At 54.6% G+C, this 19,161-nt stretch overlaps 1 protein-coding gene across 1 annotated transcript; it reads right to left on the bottom strand.

Annotated features, from left to right (window-relative positions):
* Positions 1–6,255: 6,255 nt before the first annotated feature.
* RP1L1 (RP1 like 1) lies at positions 6,256–15,695 on the bottom strand (the record flags this gene model as incomplete). The annotated part of the gene is made up of 3 exons (XM_079706761.1): positions 6,256–11,333; positions 12,896–13,037; positions 15,090–15,695. The coding sequence occupies 3 exons, from the start codon at positions 15,693–15,695 to the stop codon at positions 6,256–6,258; spliced, it is 5,826 nt and encodes a 1,941-aa protein (XP_079562887.1).
* Positions 15,696–19,161: the final 3,466 nt, after the last annotated feature.

Here is a 19,161-nt window from a genome sequence, read left to right on the forward strand (position 1 = left end):
GCTGTGAAGCAGCCCTCCCCGAGGGGCAGCCCCGGCTCTGAGGCTCTCCAGCTGCGGAGCCCACTCAGGCCTACACATCAGGAAACCCAGTTTCCAGGCCTGACTCTGCATTGACTTGCTGTGTGACCTTGGGCCAAGGCGGGATGTCTCTGGACCTCTGCGCTCTTATCTCTCAAGTGACGCGGAGCTATAAAAGGCAGAGCCAAGATGGAGCAGTTGTATAGTCATCCTGGTCCGAAAGTCTCTTGCTTCTAGGACACAGAGAATGGGAAAACAGCAGTGCTCTTTCGATGGTTCATTGTCACCAGTCCCAGAAGCCAAGTGTCTCTGGGTAAGATGGGAAGTCAGCCTTTCTCATTCCGGCTCATCTACGGTGGCTCCATGGGGAGGGGATGTCTCGACCCTGCAAGGACCTCCAAGAATGACCCTCCAGTGCCCCAGGTCACCCTGCTGCCGCTGGTTAGGGACACAGCCAGGACTAGAAGCAGACTGCAGCAAGGAAAGCCACCTTGACTGTCCGGATACAGGGCCTCAGGCAGAAACACTGGACTAGAGAAGACCACACCCCTCGTGCTGGCCTGGACCCCCACCCCCGGGGACCCAGGGGTCCTGGTAGTCCCGGCTTCTCTCTGCCTCGTCCAGCGGCTCCCCAGTCCGACAGCAGCCCTCCCCTTTCTTAGATTCTCCGTTACCCCTCCCTGTGTTTTGGGGACCTGGTGGGGCTTTGAGCCAGGGCCAACCTGAGGCCTGGCCCTCCTTGAGCACAGGAAGACACCTGCCCTCACACTGGCCAAAGCTCCAGCCTATGTCTTTGGAAGTTCCTCAGGTGGTCCCAAGATTCCCACTCCCACCCTCCTCCATTCTGAAAAAACGCTTCTACCTTCCAGAAGAGGTGTCTCTCGGGTCATCAGGGCCCCCTTCTCAACTAGGCAGCATTTCTGCGACCCTCAGTTTCCTTCCTGCCCTGCACCTACTGCCCACAGACACCCCCCAACAGACCACATGACTCCTTGTGTTTTCTTCTAATTGCTGTCACCCCCATCCTACAGCCCCTGACCCCCAGCCTCAGCTCATGACAAACTTACCCATCTTGGCTCCTGTCCTTTCTGCCTGGAGAATGCCCAGACCACCACTGCCCCCAGTCAAAATAGCTCATGAAAACTGGCCTTTCTGCTGCTATGGTTGCTGTTGGGACCACTTCCGCGGCATCTCCCAGTTTTCTCAGCCACCGTCTGGGTTTCCTGCTGTCGCTCCACCCCTGGGCACACAGAGCAGGAACACTGCTCTGTTATTTCACTCATGCATCAGGAGGGCAGCACTGCTGACTGGTGAGCCCTGGGGTGGGGGGGCATAGCAGGTCTAGGGAGTGGGACACGTGGGGACAGCACTTTCATCTCTGCATCCTCAGCAGCTGGCACGGAGCCTGGCACGGAACAGCCGCTCGTCATAGGTTGGATAAAAGAACTAACAAATGTCAATGGTCCTGGTGTGCAGGGTGCCCTGCAATGCAGGTCCAGGTAATGCAGGGAAACTGTATCACAGTGAGCCTTTGCTGTTGGGACACGTGATTGCAGTGAATCCATCCGTACAAGTCATAATCTCCGTCTGTAAGAACAGCTTCATAGCAGGGGTGAAGAACCCTGGACCTAGGAGGGAATAGACTCAGTTTATCCTGTAGATGTTTTCTCTCCTCACCCTCGTCCCTTAAATTCAGAAGTTTTTGTGGGTCTGATTCTGCTATGTATTTGGGAGGGTCAGGTGTGCTTGGAAGGCTGAGATCAAAGAGGGGAAGAGAGATCGTTGCTCCTTGATGTCAAAACAAAAGATCTGCAAAGCATTCCACTTATCCCTGGGTCCCCAACATTTTCTGGAGCTGCCTGCCCTGTCGGGGCCTGTCTCTCAGGGCAAGGAAGAGCTTGCCAAGCTGAAGCAGAACAAAATAAGATGTAGGGCTCAGCCTTTTCCAAGAAAAATGAGTCACTTCCAACTCTCACCCATCCCACCTTTTATCCATTGCACCCAGCGGGCATCTGACCCTAAGGTCTGTCTTTTCCCGGAACTGCTGTGATGATGAAGCTTCAGGAGGTCGCCCAGTTCATCCCTTTGCCTTGAGGCAGGTGATCCCAAGCCAGCCTGGAATGTGAGAAGGCCGTATCATACCTTCTCGGAGACGATGGGAGAGTCATAACTCAGAAGTGGGATGCTTGTCTACACCTGGCCCTGTGCCTCTGGGGAAGCCGCTATGCTCCCGACTTCAGTCTGGTCGGCTGTAAAGTGAAGCCGTAGTAACACCTGTGGCCTCTGGGGTAGAACCACCCATCCTCGTGCGGTACTGGCCCCAGTGTGGCCGGGCGTTCGGCATGCTGGGCCCTGCACACCACACCACAGGTGCAGCCAATTATGATGGTCAAAAACATTCAATGCTTTTCCCAGGCTGCCCACAGTTGGAAAACCACAAATTCCTTGTTCTTTATCAGCAACAGGCCAGTGGAGCTGTCAGGGATGCCGCCGAGGAGGACAGGCCCTGGGGTGGGGAGGCGCTGGCCAGGACAAGGTGTGAACCTGGAAGGTTCAGCCCCACAGGCCAAGGGCAGGAAGGTGAGATGGCCAGAGATGCAGCCCAGCGGAGCCCAGCCTCCCCAGCCATCCTCGGGAAATGGGGGTCCAAAGGCAAGCCCAGCCCAAGGGGTACAAGGTAAGAGGTCTCTCCGGGCCTGGGGCTCAGGCCCTGGCTGCGTGGAAGAGGGAACCCAGGCCCGGGAGAGTCAGGTCTGGGTTCAAATCATGGCTTCGGCATCTACCAGCCACGCGTCCTTGGGAGACTTAGCTCTGAACCCGTTTCTTCAGCCAGGAAGCTGCGATAGGTGACCATGTACATAAAAGCAACTTCCTGGGGGCCTTCCCTGGTGGCGCAGTGGTTGAGAGTCCACCTGCCAATGCAGGGGACACGGGTTCGTGCCCTGGTCCGGGAAGATCCCACATGCCGTGGAGCGGCTGGGCCCGTGAGCCATGGCCGCTGAGCCTGCGCGTGCGGAGCCTGTGCTCCGCAACGGGAGAGGCCACAGCAGTGAGAGGCCCGCGTACCACAAAAAAAAAAACAAAAAAACCCCCCAAAAACCAGGTTATCTCAAGCTCCCAATGTCTGTACGTAATTAGAACATTACTAAGGATGTAATGCAATTGGTTGAACAAAAAATCCATCTAATCTGCTTTCCTAAGTCTTAACTCTTTTGCAGTAAATTCATTCAGCAAAGCTTTGATCACCTTTAGTTAAATTATTTATTTAGGGAACCCAAATCAAAATGAAAAAAATATGATACAGTGGAAAAGGATGTGGACTTCAGAGTCTGAGATATCTGAGATTAAATCCTGGCTTTGCCCCTAACTAACTGCATGAACTTGGACAAGTTTACGTAAGACTCCTCCGCCTCGGTTACTTTGAAATGAGGATAACTGTCGACTTGCTTACTTCACAGACACGTTGAGAAGCCTAAATGAGATCATTTATGTTCATGTGGTACCTGATACATCGTAGGCATTGAAAACTTAGCAGTTCTAATTAAAGTATTGATATTTTCCCAATACACATGTAATGAAGTTTCATATGTTATCTCCTCTTCTTCTCAACAATGCAGTGAGCAAAATATTACTTGATCCATTTCACAGAGGGTGCAACTGAGGTGCCATCAGTGGAGCTTAAGCCTGGTCACCCAACTCCAAGTCCCACACCCCTTCCATTGCCTTCTCTTGACCAGAGGTGGACATGCCATTTTAGTGAAGTGCCGGGTCAGTAGGTGCCAGTGGTGGCTGTCTCTGTCATTTGGGGAGCTAGCGGACTATGAAACAAAGAGGTTGGAACATCTCTCCAGAAATGACTGAGGACCTCAAGTCACAGAAGAGGTGCACAGTGGATGCTCCATGTCAACTAATAATAATAAGTTCTAGACAATCCTGCATATCACCATATCTAATCCAAGCTCACAATGCAATCTGTTTCACTGGGGGCTTCTGGATAAGACACCCGTTCATACATACATATGTGTGTGTGTATATATACATTGTGTTAGTTTCTGGTGTACAGCAAAGGGTTCCAGTTATACAGATACATATATATATTCTTTTTCATATATACTTTCAATGTAAAAACTTTAAAGACTCGCCTCCACAGAAATTTTAAAAACATGTCAAATTTTATTAAGAACATCTCCAGCATTCAGAAACAGAGCAGAACAGGGACTTCCCTGGTGGCACAGTGTTTACGAATCTGCCTGCCAATGCAGGGGACATCGACCAGGGTTCGAGCCCTGGCCCGGGAAGATCCCACATGCCGCAGAGCAACTAAGCCTGTGCGTCACAACTACTGAGCCTGCGCTCTAGAGCCCGCAAGCCACAACTACTGAAGCCCGTGCGTCTAGAGCTCATGCTCCGCAACAAGAGAAGCCACCGCAATAAGAAGCCTGTGCACTGCAGTGAAGAGTAGCACGCCCCCCCCCGCTCAACGCAATTAGAGAAAGCCCGCACGCAGCAACAAAGCCCCAACGCAGCCATAAATAAATAAACAAATTTAAAAAAAAAAGAAAAGAAAAGAAACAGAACAGAACAGATGACTTTGGGCATGAGGACACAGCCTACACCCAACATTTGCTTTATTTTCTATTTTTAATGTATTTATTTTCTTTATTTTTTACATGAACATTTAAACAACCAGTGAACAATACCTGTTCTTGTAGCACAGACCTCCGTTTTAAAAATTCTGAATACACAAAGTGGTCCTGTATGCTGGTGAGAACCCTTGCAGGAAATTCTGCTGCATCAATGACCCCCCGATCCAGACAGCCCTAGTCCAAGGCTTGCTGGAGAAGCCTGCCGAGAAAGGGCATTTTTTCAATCTCAAAAATGATAAACAGAATGTTTAAAAATTGTTTAAAGGACAATGTAAATCAATTCATTTAAAAAAAGCTAGAATCCAGCTGAAAATGGGTAAAAGGCATACACGTATAATTTATATGCGAATGGCTTTAAAAAAAACTAGAAAACTCTTTAATCTCATTAGCAATCAAATATAGCTAAAATAATTCCACATTAAAATGAGGTACTATTTTTCCCTAAAAAAGTAGCAAAGATTTCTCATTTTTAATGACTCTACCAAACACAGTTGAGAATGTGGCAGACCAGGTGATGTAACTTAGTACAACTTAGTAGACCTTTAGAAAAACAATTTGACAGAAGATATCAAGAACCTTAATAAAGTCGATATCTTTAGACCCAGTAATTCCATGCCTGGGAATCTATCCTAAGGAAATCATCTGCTGTTTAGGGAAAAAAAAAAAAAAATATATATATATATATGTATATGTGTATATATATATATATATATATATACACACACACACATATATATATGGAAAAAATAATGGAAACCATCCAAATGGTCAACAAAAGGGAGATGGTGAAAAAGTATTTTATAGTCTTATATTATTTGGGCATTAAAAACATTATTCAGGTATTAAAAATAGGTTTATGAAGATTTTGAGATTAATGGGGGGAATTCTCATATTATGTTAAAAAAAGAAGTTTAAAAGGATGAGCACAACTATCAAATAATTAGAAAAATGACGGGAAAGAAATACATCCAATGCTACCACGAGTCGTCCCTGAGGGGTGGGATTATGAGTGACTACATTTCCCTCTTTCTGCTCTTTTGCATTTTCCAATTTTTTTCCTTCCAAAAAAAGAAAAGAATTAAGGAAAGACCCCTGGACTTTGGGGCTGAGAACAAACTTCGTCCAGCGGTCCTGAACTTATCCTCTTCTCCCAAATGTTCACATCTGCAGAGTCTCCAAAGATAGTCAAAACTAGAAAAAAGCACTTCAAAGTCGAGAGACATCAGTGCCCAGGAGAGGCCAAGGAGAGAAATAACTGAAGATCAATAGGCAAAGAACAAGGGAAACACTCACTAGCAGAAAACAAACACACAAACAAAACCTCTCCTGGACCCTTGCCAGGCAGTTCCATCCTCCTGGGCCCAGCAGGCAAATGCTGGGGCAGCTGACCTCGTATAATGGGGAAGACCTGGGATGGTCCTCTTTCACGTGGTGGGTGGACAGGCCGATGGGGCTTTGGAAACCCCAGAGTTTAGAACTGGGGCACTGTGGGGTGGCCATGTCCTTGGCAAGTCCTTGATCTTTGCCCATGTCTCTTATGCATCTCCAGTAGGCTGAGCTCCAGACTCAGGACTGTCTTGCAGCTGGATCCTTAGAAATCTAAGTCGTCTTGGCCAAAGCCGTCTGTCCTGTCGATGGGGAGGTTTCTAAGCATCACTTCTGTGGAAGCGAGACTTCTCACTACCTTCTCAGCTTCTAAGTCAGAGCCTCCCTCCTCCCCCTGCTCTGGAGTCAGACCTTCATCTGTTCCTCGCTCTGGAGTCCTCGGGCCTGAGGGGGCCCCCTCTTGCTCAGAAAGGGAGCTTTCTGGACACGTGCCTGTGACTTTTGTCTCTGGATCAGGGACGCCCTTGGCCTCGTCTTCAATGCTCCTCGTGCGTCTGTCTGAAGGCTCATCTTCGGAGCTTTGCTGAGAGAGCTGAGAGCAGTTTCCCAGAGATGCTGTGCTGGAGGACGAGGGGCCTGACTTCAGGCCTGACCTTTGGCAGGGGGAGTCTGCACCTGGGGCCAGGGACGGCGTGGGCCTGCCCTCCTGGTCTGGACTGCTGTTTCTAGAAGCCTCACGTGACTGGCGGTGTCCGAGGCCAAGCTGAGGGCGCGCTTCTCTCGTACCTTGACTTCCTCCTCCTGACTCTGGCTGTTGCTCCTCTTCAGCTCCCTGGGCCTCTGCACTTTCGGCACCAGCGTTCTGTCCTCCTGGACTTGGGTCGCCTCCTCCCAGGGCTTCACCTGCCCCAGTGTCCTCAGCCCCAGAGCCCATCTCCGGGTCTCCTTCCTCCCTGCCCACACCCTGCTCTCCCCGCCCCACCCCGTCCGGGTAGCTGCCTACAAAGGGGTCTGTGTCCCTTTCTCTCTTCTCAGCAGTTGCCCCCTCCTCTGCCCCCTGGGGGGCTTCATCTCTGCTGAGGGTCTCATCCCCCTCCTCCACCCCGGGGCCCTGGCCTGATCCCAGCTCAGGGCCTCCGTCAGCTGCCCGGACAGGGTCCGCCCCTGAGGGGTCCCTCTCGAGGGGCTCCATCCCCCTCTGTGCAGGGGCCGCCTCTGCTGTCTCCCCGTCCGCACATCTTCCTTTCTTCTTCTGCAGAATTTGCTGCAGGTCAAAGGCCTCTCTGACGGGCGCACTGGCTGCCCGCACTGCGACCCTGGGGGATGCAGGGACCACTTTCTTCCTCACGCAGGCCTCGCAGGGACAGAACCCCTCCTCCTCAGCCTGCTCCCCGAACCGGGTCCCCAGGGCTCCTCTGAAGGTTGGCACGTCCTCCAGGGAGAAGGAGGGCGGCCCCCGGCCCCGCGTGTGCTCGGAGAAAGCTGAGAGGTCACTCAGGCCCTGGAGGTGCTGCGTGTACTGCTTGGTCTGCAGGGGCGTCTCCCGGCAGAGGGCTTCCCTGGGTGGCCCCGGCGCCGTGCCCCCCGCCCAGCTCTGCATCTCACGGAGCTCCTTCTCGATGTGGTCCTGGAGCCGCCGGCCCACGTCCTGCTGCAGCTCGGCCACCATCTGGTCCAGCAGGTCGTTGCTCTCCAGGCCCCAGCGTGCTTGGAGCTCGGCCATGGCAGTGGCGAGGTGGGCCATGAAGGCCTTCTCCATCTTCTTCAGCAACTCGGACACCCAGAGGGGGTCAGGGTCCAGAGGCCCTCTGTGGGCTGTGGGAGTGCCCCTATCCCCCGCCCCCTGGGTGAGCTTGGCCTGGGTTTGCCCACAGCCTGTCTCAGCTGCTGTGGACAACTCCTCCAAAGAAGGCTCAGCGTTGGGGCCACCTTGACTCCCGCTGACGTCTGGGTCGCTCTCCCTGAGGCTCCTAGGGCGCTCTGTCGGGCTCTCTCTCTTCCCTGGAGGGCTCAGCGTGGCCGAGGTGGGGTCTCCCTGCTCTTCCTGCAGGCTCTTGTCTTCCCGGGCACCCGCCCCATCCTGAGAGCCCGCCCCTGACGATTCTCGTCCTGTGATTCCTTCCTCTTCGGGAAACCCTCTAACACCCTCTTCTTGCAGTTCTGCTCTTTCTTTTTCCTCTTTTATTTCCTCTAACTGTGCCCCCTCTTCTTGCATCGTGTTTTTAACACCTTGGTCCAGGTCACTGCCCGACATCTGCTCCCCGCTGTTTCTTTCGGCCCTGTCCTCGCTGGAGGCACCACCGGCCTCGGAACCACACGGCTGTCGGTCTCCCGGATCCTCTGGGTTCCCTGAGATTCTGGAATCAGGCCTCTGGCAGGGGATGCTTGAGGGCTGCCCCATCCTCTCAGGGACCAGGGCGCAGTCCATGGTGCAGGGACCGTGGCCCTCCCCTGAGCCTCCAGAACCACTGCCAACATCCACGCCGGAGGAGGATGTTGGCGTGAAGTCCTCAGCTGCAGCGTGGGACCCAAGGGCTGGCAGGGCCTGGCCCCAGCCTAGCTCCTGGAAGCCCGAGTCCAGATCTCTGTGCCCAAGGCCACTCCCCGGCCACAGGGCCTGGAAGGTGCTCAGGAGCTCCTGGTACCGAGGAGAGTCTGTGAACCTCACTTTTCCAGCAGGAGGCCCAAGGTCATCATCAAAGAAGCCGAGCCTGGCGAGACAGGTGACGAGGGCCTGGGCCGAGCGGCCGAGCCTCCTGCCCGCTGAGCTGGACACCTCAGGTACACTGCTGGGCCGGCCTGGCCTGGATCCCATCAGCGCCTTCATGATGTGTATGGAGGAAGAGACCCTGCTGGGAAGCACGCGCTGGCCCATCGCACGGTCCACAGCTGCTCCTTTGCCTTCGCCGGTCTCCGTAGGGGCTTCTGAAACCCCACTGCAAGGCAGGCCCTCTCCTGACTTGGGACCAGCACTGCCAGTCACTGGGAGGGCTGCATTTGGTTCTGCTTTCTCACTGGCCGCCCCTTCCAGGGGCAGTTGTCCGGCCTGCACTGACCCTTCCAGACCATCTGGGGGATATTGGTCAACAGGGTCCTCCTTGGGACCTTCCGGGCTGTGCCCAGCCATGTCTTCGCCCTTGTCCACCATCTCGTATTTCACGGGCTCCTCCGGGATGTGGCTCAGCCACGCACGGACCACGGCTTCTGGGGAGGCTTGGGGCAGGGTGCCCAGCATCATGCAGCCACCTTCCTTTTGCTCCTCCAGGTCTCCTCCACCCGAGACCTTCTCCTGGAACGTTCTCCCGAGCTTGGGACCACGGTGGGAACCTCCCCCTCTCACGGCTCTGACTGCTTTCCCCACGGCCCCTCCCAGAGAGCCAGGGGGCCGAGGGCGCCTCACGTCCAGCTTTTCCTCCCCCGCCTTGGCCCCACCCGGTTCCCCATCAGCACTGTGGCTGCCCTCGCTGTGGCTGAGGGTACACAAAGGATGCTCCTTGCCCGAGGGCCGTGGCTTGCGAGGCATGGGACAGCACCTGCTGCACACCAAGCAGGCCTCAGAGAAGGGCCCCTGGCCGCCCCAAGACTGGGAGGCTGGCAGCGACTGCGTCTTCCCACCGGGGGACCCTAGGGCGGGGGATGTGCCCAGCTGTGAGCAGCAGCTGGCCCCGTGCACTCCCAGCCTCCCTTCCTCGGGCCACCCGACTGGCAGGACCAAGGGCCAGGAAGGCTTGGGACTGTCACCCCCTGCCTTTTCAACCAGGCCATCAGCTTGCGAGTTGAAAGAGCCAGATGTATTTGAAGGTGTGGGAGCTGGTGAACACTCCCTGAACTCAGGGTCCCCTTCGGTCTCAGCAGCGGGGGAATTTGGGGGGTGAAAATTGGAAACACAGTCAGAATTGCTCATAGGGGTGATGGGAATGCTGCTGAGCCCTCGCGTGTCCCAGGAATGAAGAGAGGCGGAGAAGGAGGGCCCCGGGTCCCGGGAGGCCCGGCTCCTGCGGCTGTGTGGGCTTTCGGAAGGGCCAGGCGCTGGGCTGTCTGGGCGGGCCCTGCCTCTGCTGGGAGGCCCCGGCACTAGCCTGGACACAGGCAAGCCGAGTGGGCAGTGGGTGTCCTTTGGGTTGTGGTGCTGCCTGGGGTGGCCCCTCTGGGACCCTCGGCTGAGGACAGAAATGCTGGGTGAGGACAGGGCGCCGGCTCTGTTCTCCTGCTTTCTGCTCCTGCCTGGGGCCGAGGCACAGGCAGAAGGTGGAGAGTGGCCTCCTGCATCCTCCCCAGAGGCTGCCCGGGGGTGTCCGGCACCCTGTCCACTCTCCTCTGCCCGTGGGCCCTCTTTCCTTACAGATGAGGGGCTCACAGCGGGGGAGCCGGGCCCTCCCCCCTGGGTGGCCCCCCAGGAAGTCACGGCCCTGCTCTTCTTGCTGGGGCGGCCCTGGAGGAGCTCACGCCTTTCACTGGACTCCTCGTGAGACCCGCCACTTGACGAGGAGTCAGGAAAAGCATCTGCCGGGCCTTGGGTCCCGGGTTTCAGGCAGCCACGGTGTTCCCTGCGGCCCGGCATTGCTCCCTCGCCTGTGCCCTCACAAGCCCCCGAGGCCAGATGTGGGCCACAGCTGCCCACAGCATCCTCCAGGGACCTGGAGAAGCAAGAAGAGTTGGTCTCAGAACCTTCAGGGGCTCTGTCACTGGAGGAAGGGCTGGCACTGTCCTTGCTCCTTCTTTTCCTGCTGGCGACCCCTTGACTCCTGGGGGTCCTGGAGGGGGACTTCTGGGTCAGCCCAGACCTCCTCTGAGAGGCTGTCTGCTCTCCCTGGGACGCATAAAGGGGGTTCATCCAGATCTCATATCTAGACCCCGGCTGCCACCGGCCTCGGTCAAAGGCTCCCACACCTCCTGCCTCGCAGGGCCCCAGTCCCTGTGCCCCAGGCTCCGAGGGGTCCCTAGGGGGGCCCCTCCACACACAGCCGAGGGGATCTGCCTCCCCCAGGACGGGGCCCTCCCCACTGGCCGCTGTGAGACTGCTGGCCCTCCTGACCCTCCTGGACCACAGGAGCAGGTCCTCCCCCAGTAGGTGGAAGCGGACTTTCATCTCCACGGACAAGCTGCCGTCCTCGTTCACGTGCACATTCTTCTCAATGTCTTCACCAGCTACCGACGGGCTGAGCTGGGCAGGTGTGTCCTGAGGGTTCCCGTCAGGAGCAGGGAACATGCAGGCACGATGCAGAGGCGCCGAGGGGTCACCGAGCCCGGACCTCTCTGACAGCAAGGAGAACTGCCGTGGCCTGCTGCCTGGCCTGGACCGCGCATGCATCACGCTCTGCTTGGCTTTGGGCCCCCAGCTCCCTGGTGCACGGTGACAAGCAAGAGAAAAGAAGGAAAGATAGTGAGCTGCCGGCGAGAGCATCGGGGTAGAAGAGTCAAGGCCAGTCGTGAGCCTTCCACGGTCTGTATACCCCTGCCAGCTCCAAAATCAACAGTAAGGACAGAAACCATTCTAGAATGAATATTCACGGAGCTGCCAGGGTGTGAACCAGCAGAGCCCAGCGAGATGAACCTGAATTCCGAATTCAGTCTCGACCCTGCCACTTCCTAGCTGTGTGGTCTTTGGCAGAGCCTCTTTCCTGAGCTGTAAAATAAGAGTAATGGTATCTAACGGGTAGGTTTGTTTTGAGGATGCAAGGCAGTGCATGTAAAGCTTCCTGCAAAGTTGCTGGCATAAAGTAGGTTCTCGATAGACAGTAGAGTTGACTGCAGAGCATCAGTGCCCAGAGCTACATCCTAGCTCTGCTCACACCCACCCACGGCACAGGAAGCAAAAATCAATAAGCTGCTGCAGACACACCTGATTGTAACTGTAAAATGCTTTGCAATTATTAGTGATGATTTATCATCTTAACACTCATCAAGCTTTGGGGTTGATAAATGGTTGCAAGGAAGGGCCTGGACACATGATAGCAGGTCCTGGTAGCTAAGCCTACCCCTCAGCCATGAAAAAGAGAAGAAGAGGGGGTCACTGGGGATAGAAAGACGTGATCCCGAGAGAGAATGCAGCCCTTGGTACTTTCTCATTTCATCTCCTGAGCTAATGCTTGGCAAGAGGGAGGGGCTGGCAGAGGCTGAGCCTATGGCCGGCACAAGAGCAGACCTCCTGAGTCCATCTGGGCAGGAGAAGGGTTTGCCCAGTCCCGTTCCTCCATAAGCACCAAATGAGACTGGGGGCTCCTCCAGAGGAGGGGCTGTGGCTAATGGGCCTTCGTACATCCAACACCCAGCATAATGCAATCACTGAAACCATTGCTGTCTTTCTCTTCATAGCTTTTCACAAAGGATATTATTTTGTTTACTTGCCAAAATTTGCCCATTGTCATTCCAATAATTTTGCTTTTTGGGTTTTTTGTTGTGGTTGTTGTTGTTTTTTAATAACGAAGGCTACCTCTGGCACCTGGATGGATGGATGGTTGGCTGTGTAGATTGATGGATGGATAGATGATCAGTGGTTATCATTTGTTTTGGTCTGTTGGGTCCTCACTGTTGCCTAAGAGAGTCATGACTCTTGAAAGATGCAAAGGCCACATGTCCATGGTCCACTGCCTCCATAGTGTCATGCCCACTATGGTTCTTAACAAAGTTTATTTTAGACTCTAGAAGCTTACAGTTCAAGATCTCTTAATCCCTGTTTAAATACCAGACTCCCATCTCTCTTATCCCAGCCAAATGTTCGACCTAGTTAAGGCTGATGGTGATGAGAAGGAAAAAGAGGCAAGAGAGACCCCCAAACAAATGGGCTGCCCAAGGCCTGGCGCCAAAGGCAGGTTTTTTTAATCATCTAGAAAGGATATCTGCCCAGCCCTACCAAACCACCATCCAGTGAAAATAAGGCTGCAGATCCTGTGGAACAAACTCACCACTTTTCCTCCTTGAAGTCTGCCCAGATAAAGGTTCACTTCCATTTCTTCTGACATCTTCCACTGCCAGAGGTCTGAAGGGCTCGTGACCGGCACATACCAGCACCGAGGGGCTGTGTAGCAGACCCTTCAGAGAGTCCACCTGGGGAAGCAGATTGTTGAGTCAGGAGGCGTGGTCTGCAGGACCCGCTTCTATCCAGCGAGACATGGGTAGAGGGAGAATCCACCGTCGCTGGTCCCTTTCCTGATATTTGCACATCTTACCCCAGATTTCTGATCCAAGGGAAGGATCCCATTCACTCCTCATTACACCTCCATGACTGGCAGGGGGCTGAGGTCCTCCCACCATGATCTTCTCTACCTACAGCCCTCCCTCCACCTGGTACGAGGCCTGTGGTTTAGAGGTTATTCTGGATACTCCGGTGGAAAAGACTTCAAGAAGACTTTGACTTGCTTCCCCGCCCACACTTCCTCCCTCCGGAATGTGTATTTTTTAGAGCAACTATAACAGAAGGTCCAGGGCTCCCATATGGAGACCTGATTCACTCTCTCGCACTTTTCCCAGGCAGAGTCCTCTCTTGTGTCTCAGTCTAGTCTGATCCCAGGCCCTCTGCTTCTGCCCCTAGTGGAACAGAGAAAGACAAGGCACAGATGGCTTTTCTCTCCCTCCTCCAATGGTTCTCTAGGCTCCTGCCCAGACGCGTGGGTCATCCTCCCCGCACCTACTCCTATCCCCCACCATCGTGACATCCCGGGCTGGGTCGTGCAGGCAACATCAGTGCTGGATGGCATTCCAGGAAGCAGGTCCCTGCTTTTTTTTTTTTTTTTTTTTTTTGCGGTACGCGGGCCTCTCACTACTGTGGCCTCTCCCGTCGCGGAGCACAGGCTCCGGACGCGCAGGCTCAGTGGCCACGGCTCACGGGCCCAGCCGCTCCGCGGCATGTGGGATCCTCCCAGACCGGGGCACGAACCCGTGTCCCCTGCATCGGCAGGTGGACTGTCACCCACTGCGCCACCAGGGAAGCCTGCAGGTCCCTGCTTTTGGAAAAATCTCACCTGGCCCCAAGGATCCTGCCTATCTGATGATTTGCACAATTTATAGCATTACATTATAATTAGCAATGTTGGGGGATTTTGTTCCATCTTTAAAGTACAGAATCTGTTCTTTTTCATTCTCTCCAATTAGAAGGGTATGCTTATTAACAAGGAAATGAAAGAAAGGGCTCTTAAGATAGAGGGTATAAAGGTGGGATCGTGACTGAGCTGGAAGAGAATGGTACAACACGGATGCAACTTTGGGGAGCAGGAGCATATGTCTCGATGGTAGGTGGGGACACGCTGCTGTAGCTGCTGTTATACATTCAAGTATTGGTAGCATGGTGTATACAGGGGTCAGTAGCTATAGGACTAGACTGTGAGAGTTTATGTGGATTAGATTAATCAACCTCCATCCTCCAGCCTGCCCATCTTGGGTTACATTCGTGTTCAGCAAAACCCAGAAGGGCAATTAGGCCGGATGCCAGTCGGGTTCCATCAGGTAGGTCAAGCCTGGGAAGGCAAGCGAGGTAGACCCTGTCTCTTCTTGCTTCTGGCTGTCGTGTGGCTACAGAGCAAGTCTGTGGGCATCGGGAGGCGATGGTGCTCAGGCAGCAGTGGCTGGTGTCCCTCGGCATTAAGATGCACCTGGGGCATGTTGCTGACCCAGCTTCATAAGCTTTGGTTCCCCTGCAAAGGAGTCCTCCTGAGCCCAATCACAGTCGCCTAGAGCGGAGTTAGCAGCTTTCTGCAGGATGCGGGGAGCCAATCCTGCACGCCCAACTTGGAGTTCACTCCCGCAGCTTTCCAAAGATTTGAAAGTCCCCCCAATGCCCTGTGTGAAATTGTTTTCTGCTTAAAGCACTTTGAGTCTTTTCTGTTTCCTACACTGAACTCTCACCAAAATAGGTTAAGAGGGTTGGATAAGAAAACAAAGTGTGCAAGGAACAGGCACTAAGCGCTTGCTAAATGGTGGCTAAAAATATGAAGATCAATTGCTCATTTGATTAACTGACTGGATGTCTCCACTCTCTTCACCTTGAATTAGTAGCAGGGCAATCAGTGCCTCTTTTAAAGGAATAACTTCCCAGTTCCACCTAAGTGTTTTGAGCTGAGGTCCAGAGAACCTTTTAAGGAAATGTCATACCCGACAGCCTACCTTTTTCCCACCGGTTGTGTACACCTGCTTCACGGGAAAGTGCAGCAGGTCCGAGGCTTTGCTGAGAAAGGCCGTCAGGTTCCTGGTGTTTCTGTGACTGAGCACCACTGTCTGCTGGTATCGAGGGTCTCCGTTCTTAACCAGCGTTATCCTCCTGGGGGCTCTGAGACTTCTGCAGGAAGAAGCTGTTCCAGGTGCCTCGCAGCAGCCTTCAAAATCCCGTGACTGCTGAGAAGGGCTTCTCGCCCGTGGCTGGCCCGGCCCGCTGGGGGTCTTGGGGGGCTTCTTATCGGAGCAGAGGTAGCAGCCACCGTCTTGCAGCTGCTCCAGGGTGCTGAGGCCGTGCAGGCCCCGGGGCGTGGTGACGGAGCGCACCCCAAAGGAGAGAGGCACGCGCTGAGAAAGCTCATCCATCAGGGCCCCGAAGCTCCTGAAGGCGCGTCGGTGAACGGCCAGGCGCACCCCAGCAAACTGGGGATCCCCTCGCTTGAGGAAAGTTATCTTCTTGGCTGGCATGACCTGGGTGACAGAGGGGGTCCGGGCCACAGAAGGCAGGAGGCACTCGCGGTGTCCGGGGGCCTGGGCATCCCTTGGGGTGCTGTTCATGGTGTGGAGGACCAGGCAGCTGAAATGGATCAAAGGAAGAGGAAAGTCAGAGAGCGGGTCTGTGCATTTCCTCCCCCTTGTTACAGAGGCGCTCCCCACCCACCCCAGTTCTGCTCCACTCAGACTTGTGGAGGCAGGTTAATCCATTTTGATGAGTAGAAGGAAGGCCAGAGGTTCGGCATGGGAAGATCTGAATTCAGATCCCATCCCTCACCCCCCACTTATGGGCTGTGGGATCCAGGAGGTTGATGACATGGTCTGTGCTTTGGTAACATGCAGCCATATTGATCTGCGTAGTGGTTATAAGGATCCAATGAATTTACGTGTACAGAGCAAGCATCAATACACCTTTATTCCTCTCCTTTCTCTTCCTGTTTCTCTTACCCTCTTCTACCACCTTGAACTCCTTTGAATAGTGTAGAGTTTACCTCCTAAGGAGGTGGGTGAACAAGGGGACATAAGAATACCGAACAAGTGGTCAGGAGACCCAGGCGCCCTGCCCTCTCTCTCAGAGCAAAGTGTCATGTGTGAACGTGGGGGAGTCCAGGCTCTCTGCATGCACATCCTCCAGCAGCCAGGTGGGAGGGCCGGAGCACAGTCCCTCGTCCCAAACCCTGAGGGTGGAGTGCAGACGAGGAGACTCGTAACTCAAAGAGGATGCCACCACTTGATGCCGAGCTTTTTTCTCCATCATACAGGGAGGTTTGCTTTAATAGAACAAGGATGCTCCCCCTGCATCCCTCCAAAGTCTTTGGAAGATGAGCCCTGCAGGTGAGTACCACAGCCTGCTGCCACCAATGTGGGAGATAGGGCTGCAGGCCAGCTGTGCGGGGTCAAGGCCATTCATCCAACTGTTTGCTTCTATTCCCGCCATGGTGGAGCCCCATTGCCTCATCTGGGACTCTTGCAAAAGCCAGCTGCCAGCTTTTCCTGCCCAGGTCACCACATGGCGTTCTGCTCTGTGCACCGGCCAGCCAAATTGATCCGAAACCCTCTTCTCTCGGGACATTTCCAGTGCTCCAAGCCCCTTGGGTGGTTTGCGGTGTCCTCAGAAAAAGCCCAGGCCTTTACTGCATGATTCAAGGCCCTCTCCGCCCCGAGTCCCAGCTCCTGCCTTTTCCTGCAGGAATCCTCCACTCTGACCAGGCTGCCTGACTAGGAGGCTCTGCCTGCAGGGCGGCCCGCGTTCTCTGCGCCCTGCCTCGGCTGTCCTCCTTCGTGGAGGCTTCTCCAGCCCCCCAGTCCGGGGCAAACCCCATTTTCAGCACGGCTCCCCAGTGTTTCCCACACCCTATACCTTTCCTGGCCAACTACCCCAAGGCATGGGGCACAGAACCTGTACCCCCCCGGGGCACCCAGCCCCCTGCTTGACACAGAGCAGGGGCCCACGAAGTGCCGCTGACTGAGGACACCCTTGCTTCACAGAGCCGCCCAGCAGAGCCCAGGACTGCCAAGCAGCCGCCACGCACGCAGTCGGGATCAGATGAGGGGTCTCCCCTGATTACACGGGGTTCAGACTTAGCACCACCCTCGTTGCTGCGCACACTGCAGGTGACCGCGGTCTCCCCGGCCGCAGCCCAGCCAGCACCCACATCTCCTTTTTTACCTTTACTCACCATTTATCCCCATTCGTCTTCGGGGAAAGAACTCTGCTCTCATTTTTTAAATCTTGGTGCACAAGAGGGCTTATAATCTTCTCTCATCTCTGCACAAACTTTATAATTAGCTTCCTCAGCCGCCTGCCTCCCAGCTAATCCCTCTAAAGCCGCCCCAGCACTGGTGCACATCCCCGCAGCTGCCCACGCTTCCTCCGGCGTGCCTTCCCCGAGGGCTCCCTTTCTTCCCACTTGATTTGCAGTTTCTCTTTTGACCATGGGCATCCTTCTTGGCCCTAACTGAGGGACTGAGAGGGGAAGGAAGGTCGCAGTGTGCCCTGGAGTCACCATCATATCCCCCAGCATCACGATGTCCCCAATGTCACCGTGTCCCCCCGTGTCACCATGTTCCCAGCATCACTGTGTCCTCCAATGTCTCTGTGACTCCCAGTGTCACCATGTCCTCCAATGTCACCATGTTCTTTGTTGTCACTATGTCCTTATAGCTCCACAAGCGTAATGGTGCCCCCAACATCACCATGTCCCCAATGTGACCATGTCCCCCAGTGTCACCATGTTCCTAGCATCATTCTGCTTCCCAGTGTCATGGTGTCTCTCAATATCACCATGTCCTTTATTGTCACCATGTCCCCATCATCACCATATCCCCCAATGTCACCATGTCTTCCAGTGTCACCGTATTTCCCATGATCACCATGTCCCCAACATTACCACACCCCCCAGCATCACTGCATCCCTCAATGTTACTGCGCCTTCAGTGTCGCCATGCCCCCCAGCGTCACTATGTCTCCCAGCATCGCCGTGTCCCCCAGTGTCTCTTCTGTCTCCGAGGACTGCTTTTCCTCACAGCCCACTTCTGAGCACACAGGGCCTCCCCAGGGCCCTCCCGGCAGCAGCTCTGCAGGGAGGGGTAAAAACAGTGAAGGTAAAGCCCGTCTGGGCTCCCCCAGGACCCTGGCCAAAGCGTCTCGTGGCAACGATGCGTTCAGTACCCTCAAGTGCTGACAGCCCCTTTCCTCTGACGTTCCTCTAGCAAATAACTTCTTTATGAACTGGAATTCTCAATCTCCAAGTGGATTTTTGAAATAAAAAGACAAATGTGACCCAAGGGATCTTAAGTACAAAAGATCAGGCTGATAGCAGCCGGGCTGCACCCCGAAGGCTCCTTCCCAGTGTGAGACCAGGCACACGGCCCCAGAGACGTGAGGGAAGCCACGGACCACTCCCTGCTGCTAACGTACCTGCACTCAGGTGACAGACAAGATTCCGCACATCGCTTCAGGTGGCTCGCTGACGCGCACACATACACACACTTATGCAGAGACAGACACACACATACACATGTACACACAGACACATACATATACACACAGACACACATGCACACACTCGCTTACTTGCATATACACAGATATACACAGACATGCACACACACAGACAAATTAGAAAACACTTAGGACCCAGGAGAAGAGCTGAGGGGCAGGGTAGCCTGCTGTGTGGACTGTGCAAGGGGAGGACGCACAGGACTCCACGCGTCGCACGGCTTCTCGCAGGACGATGAGGGCACCACCTGACCTCCAGCCTCACCGGCAGAAACAAACAGGCTCTGCTTCATCTACCACCTCCTCCTGCAGCCACAGGGAAGGGAGAAGAAAATCGATTTTCTTTTTTCAAAGAGGCTTAATGAATTTTTTTTTTTTTTCCTGCGGTACGCGGACCTCTCACTGCCGTGGCGTCTCCCGTTGTGGAGCACAGGCTCCGGACGCGCATGCTCAGTGGCCATGGCTCACGGGCCCAGCTGCTCCGCAGCATGTGGGATCTTCCCGGAACGGGGCACGAACCCGTGTCCC

The sequence above is a fragment of the Hyperoodon ampullatus genome (assembly GCF_949752795.1).
Source record: "Hyperoodon ampullatus genome assembly, chromosome: 6".
In the NCBI taxonomy this organism is placed as follows: Eukaryota; Metazoa; Chordata; class Mammalia; order Artiodactyla; family Ziphiidae; genus Hyperoodon; species Hyperoodon ampullatus.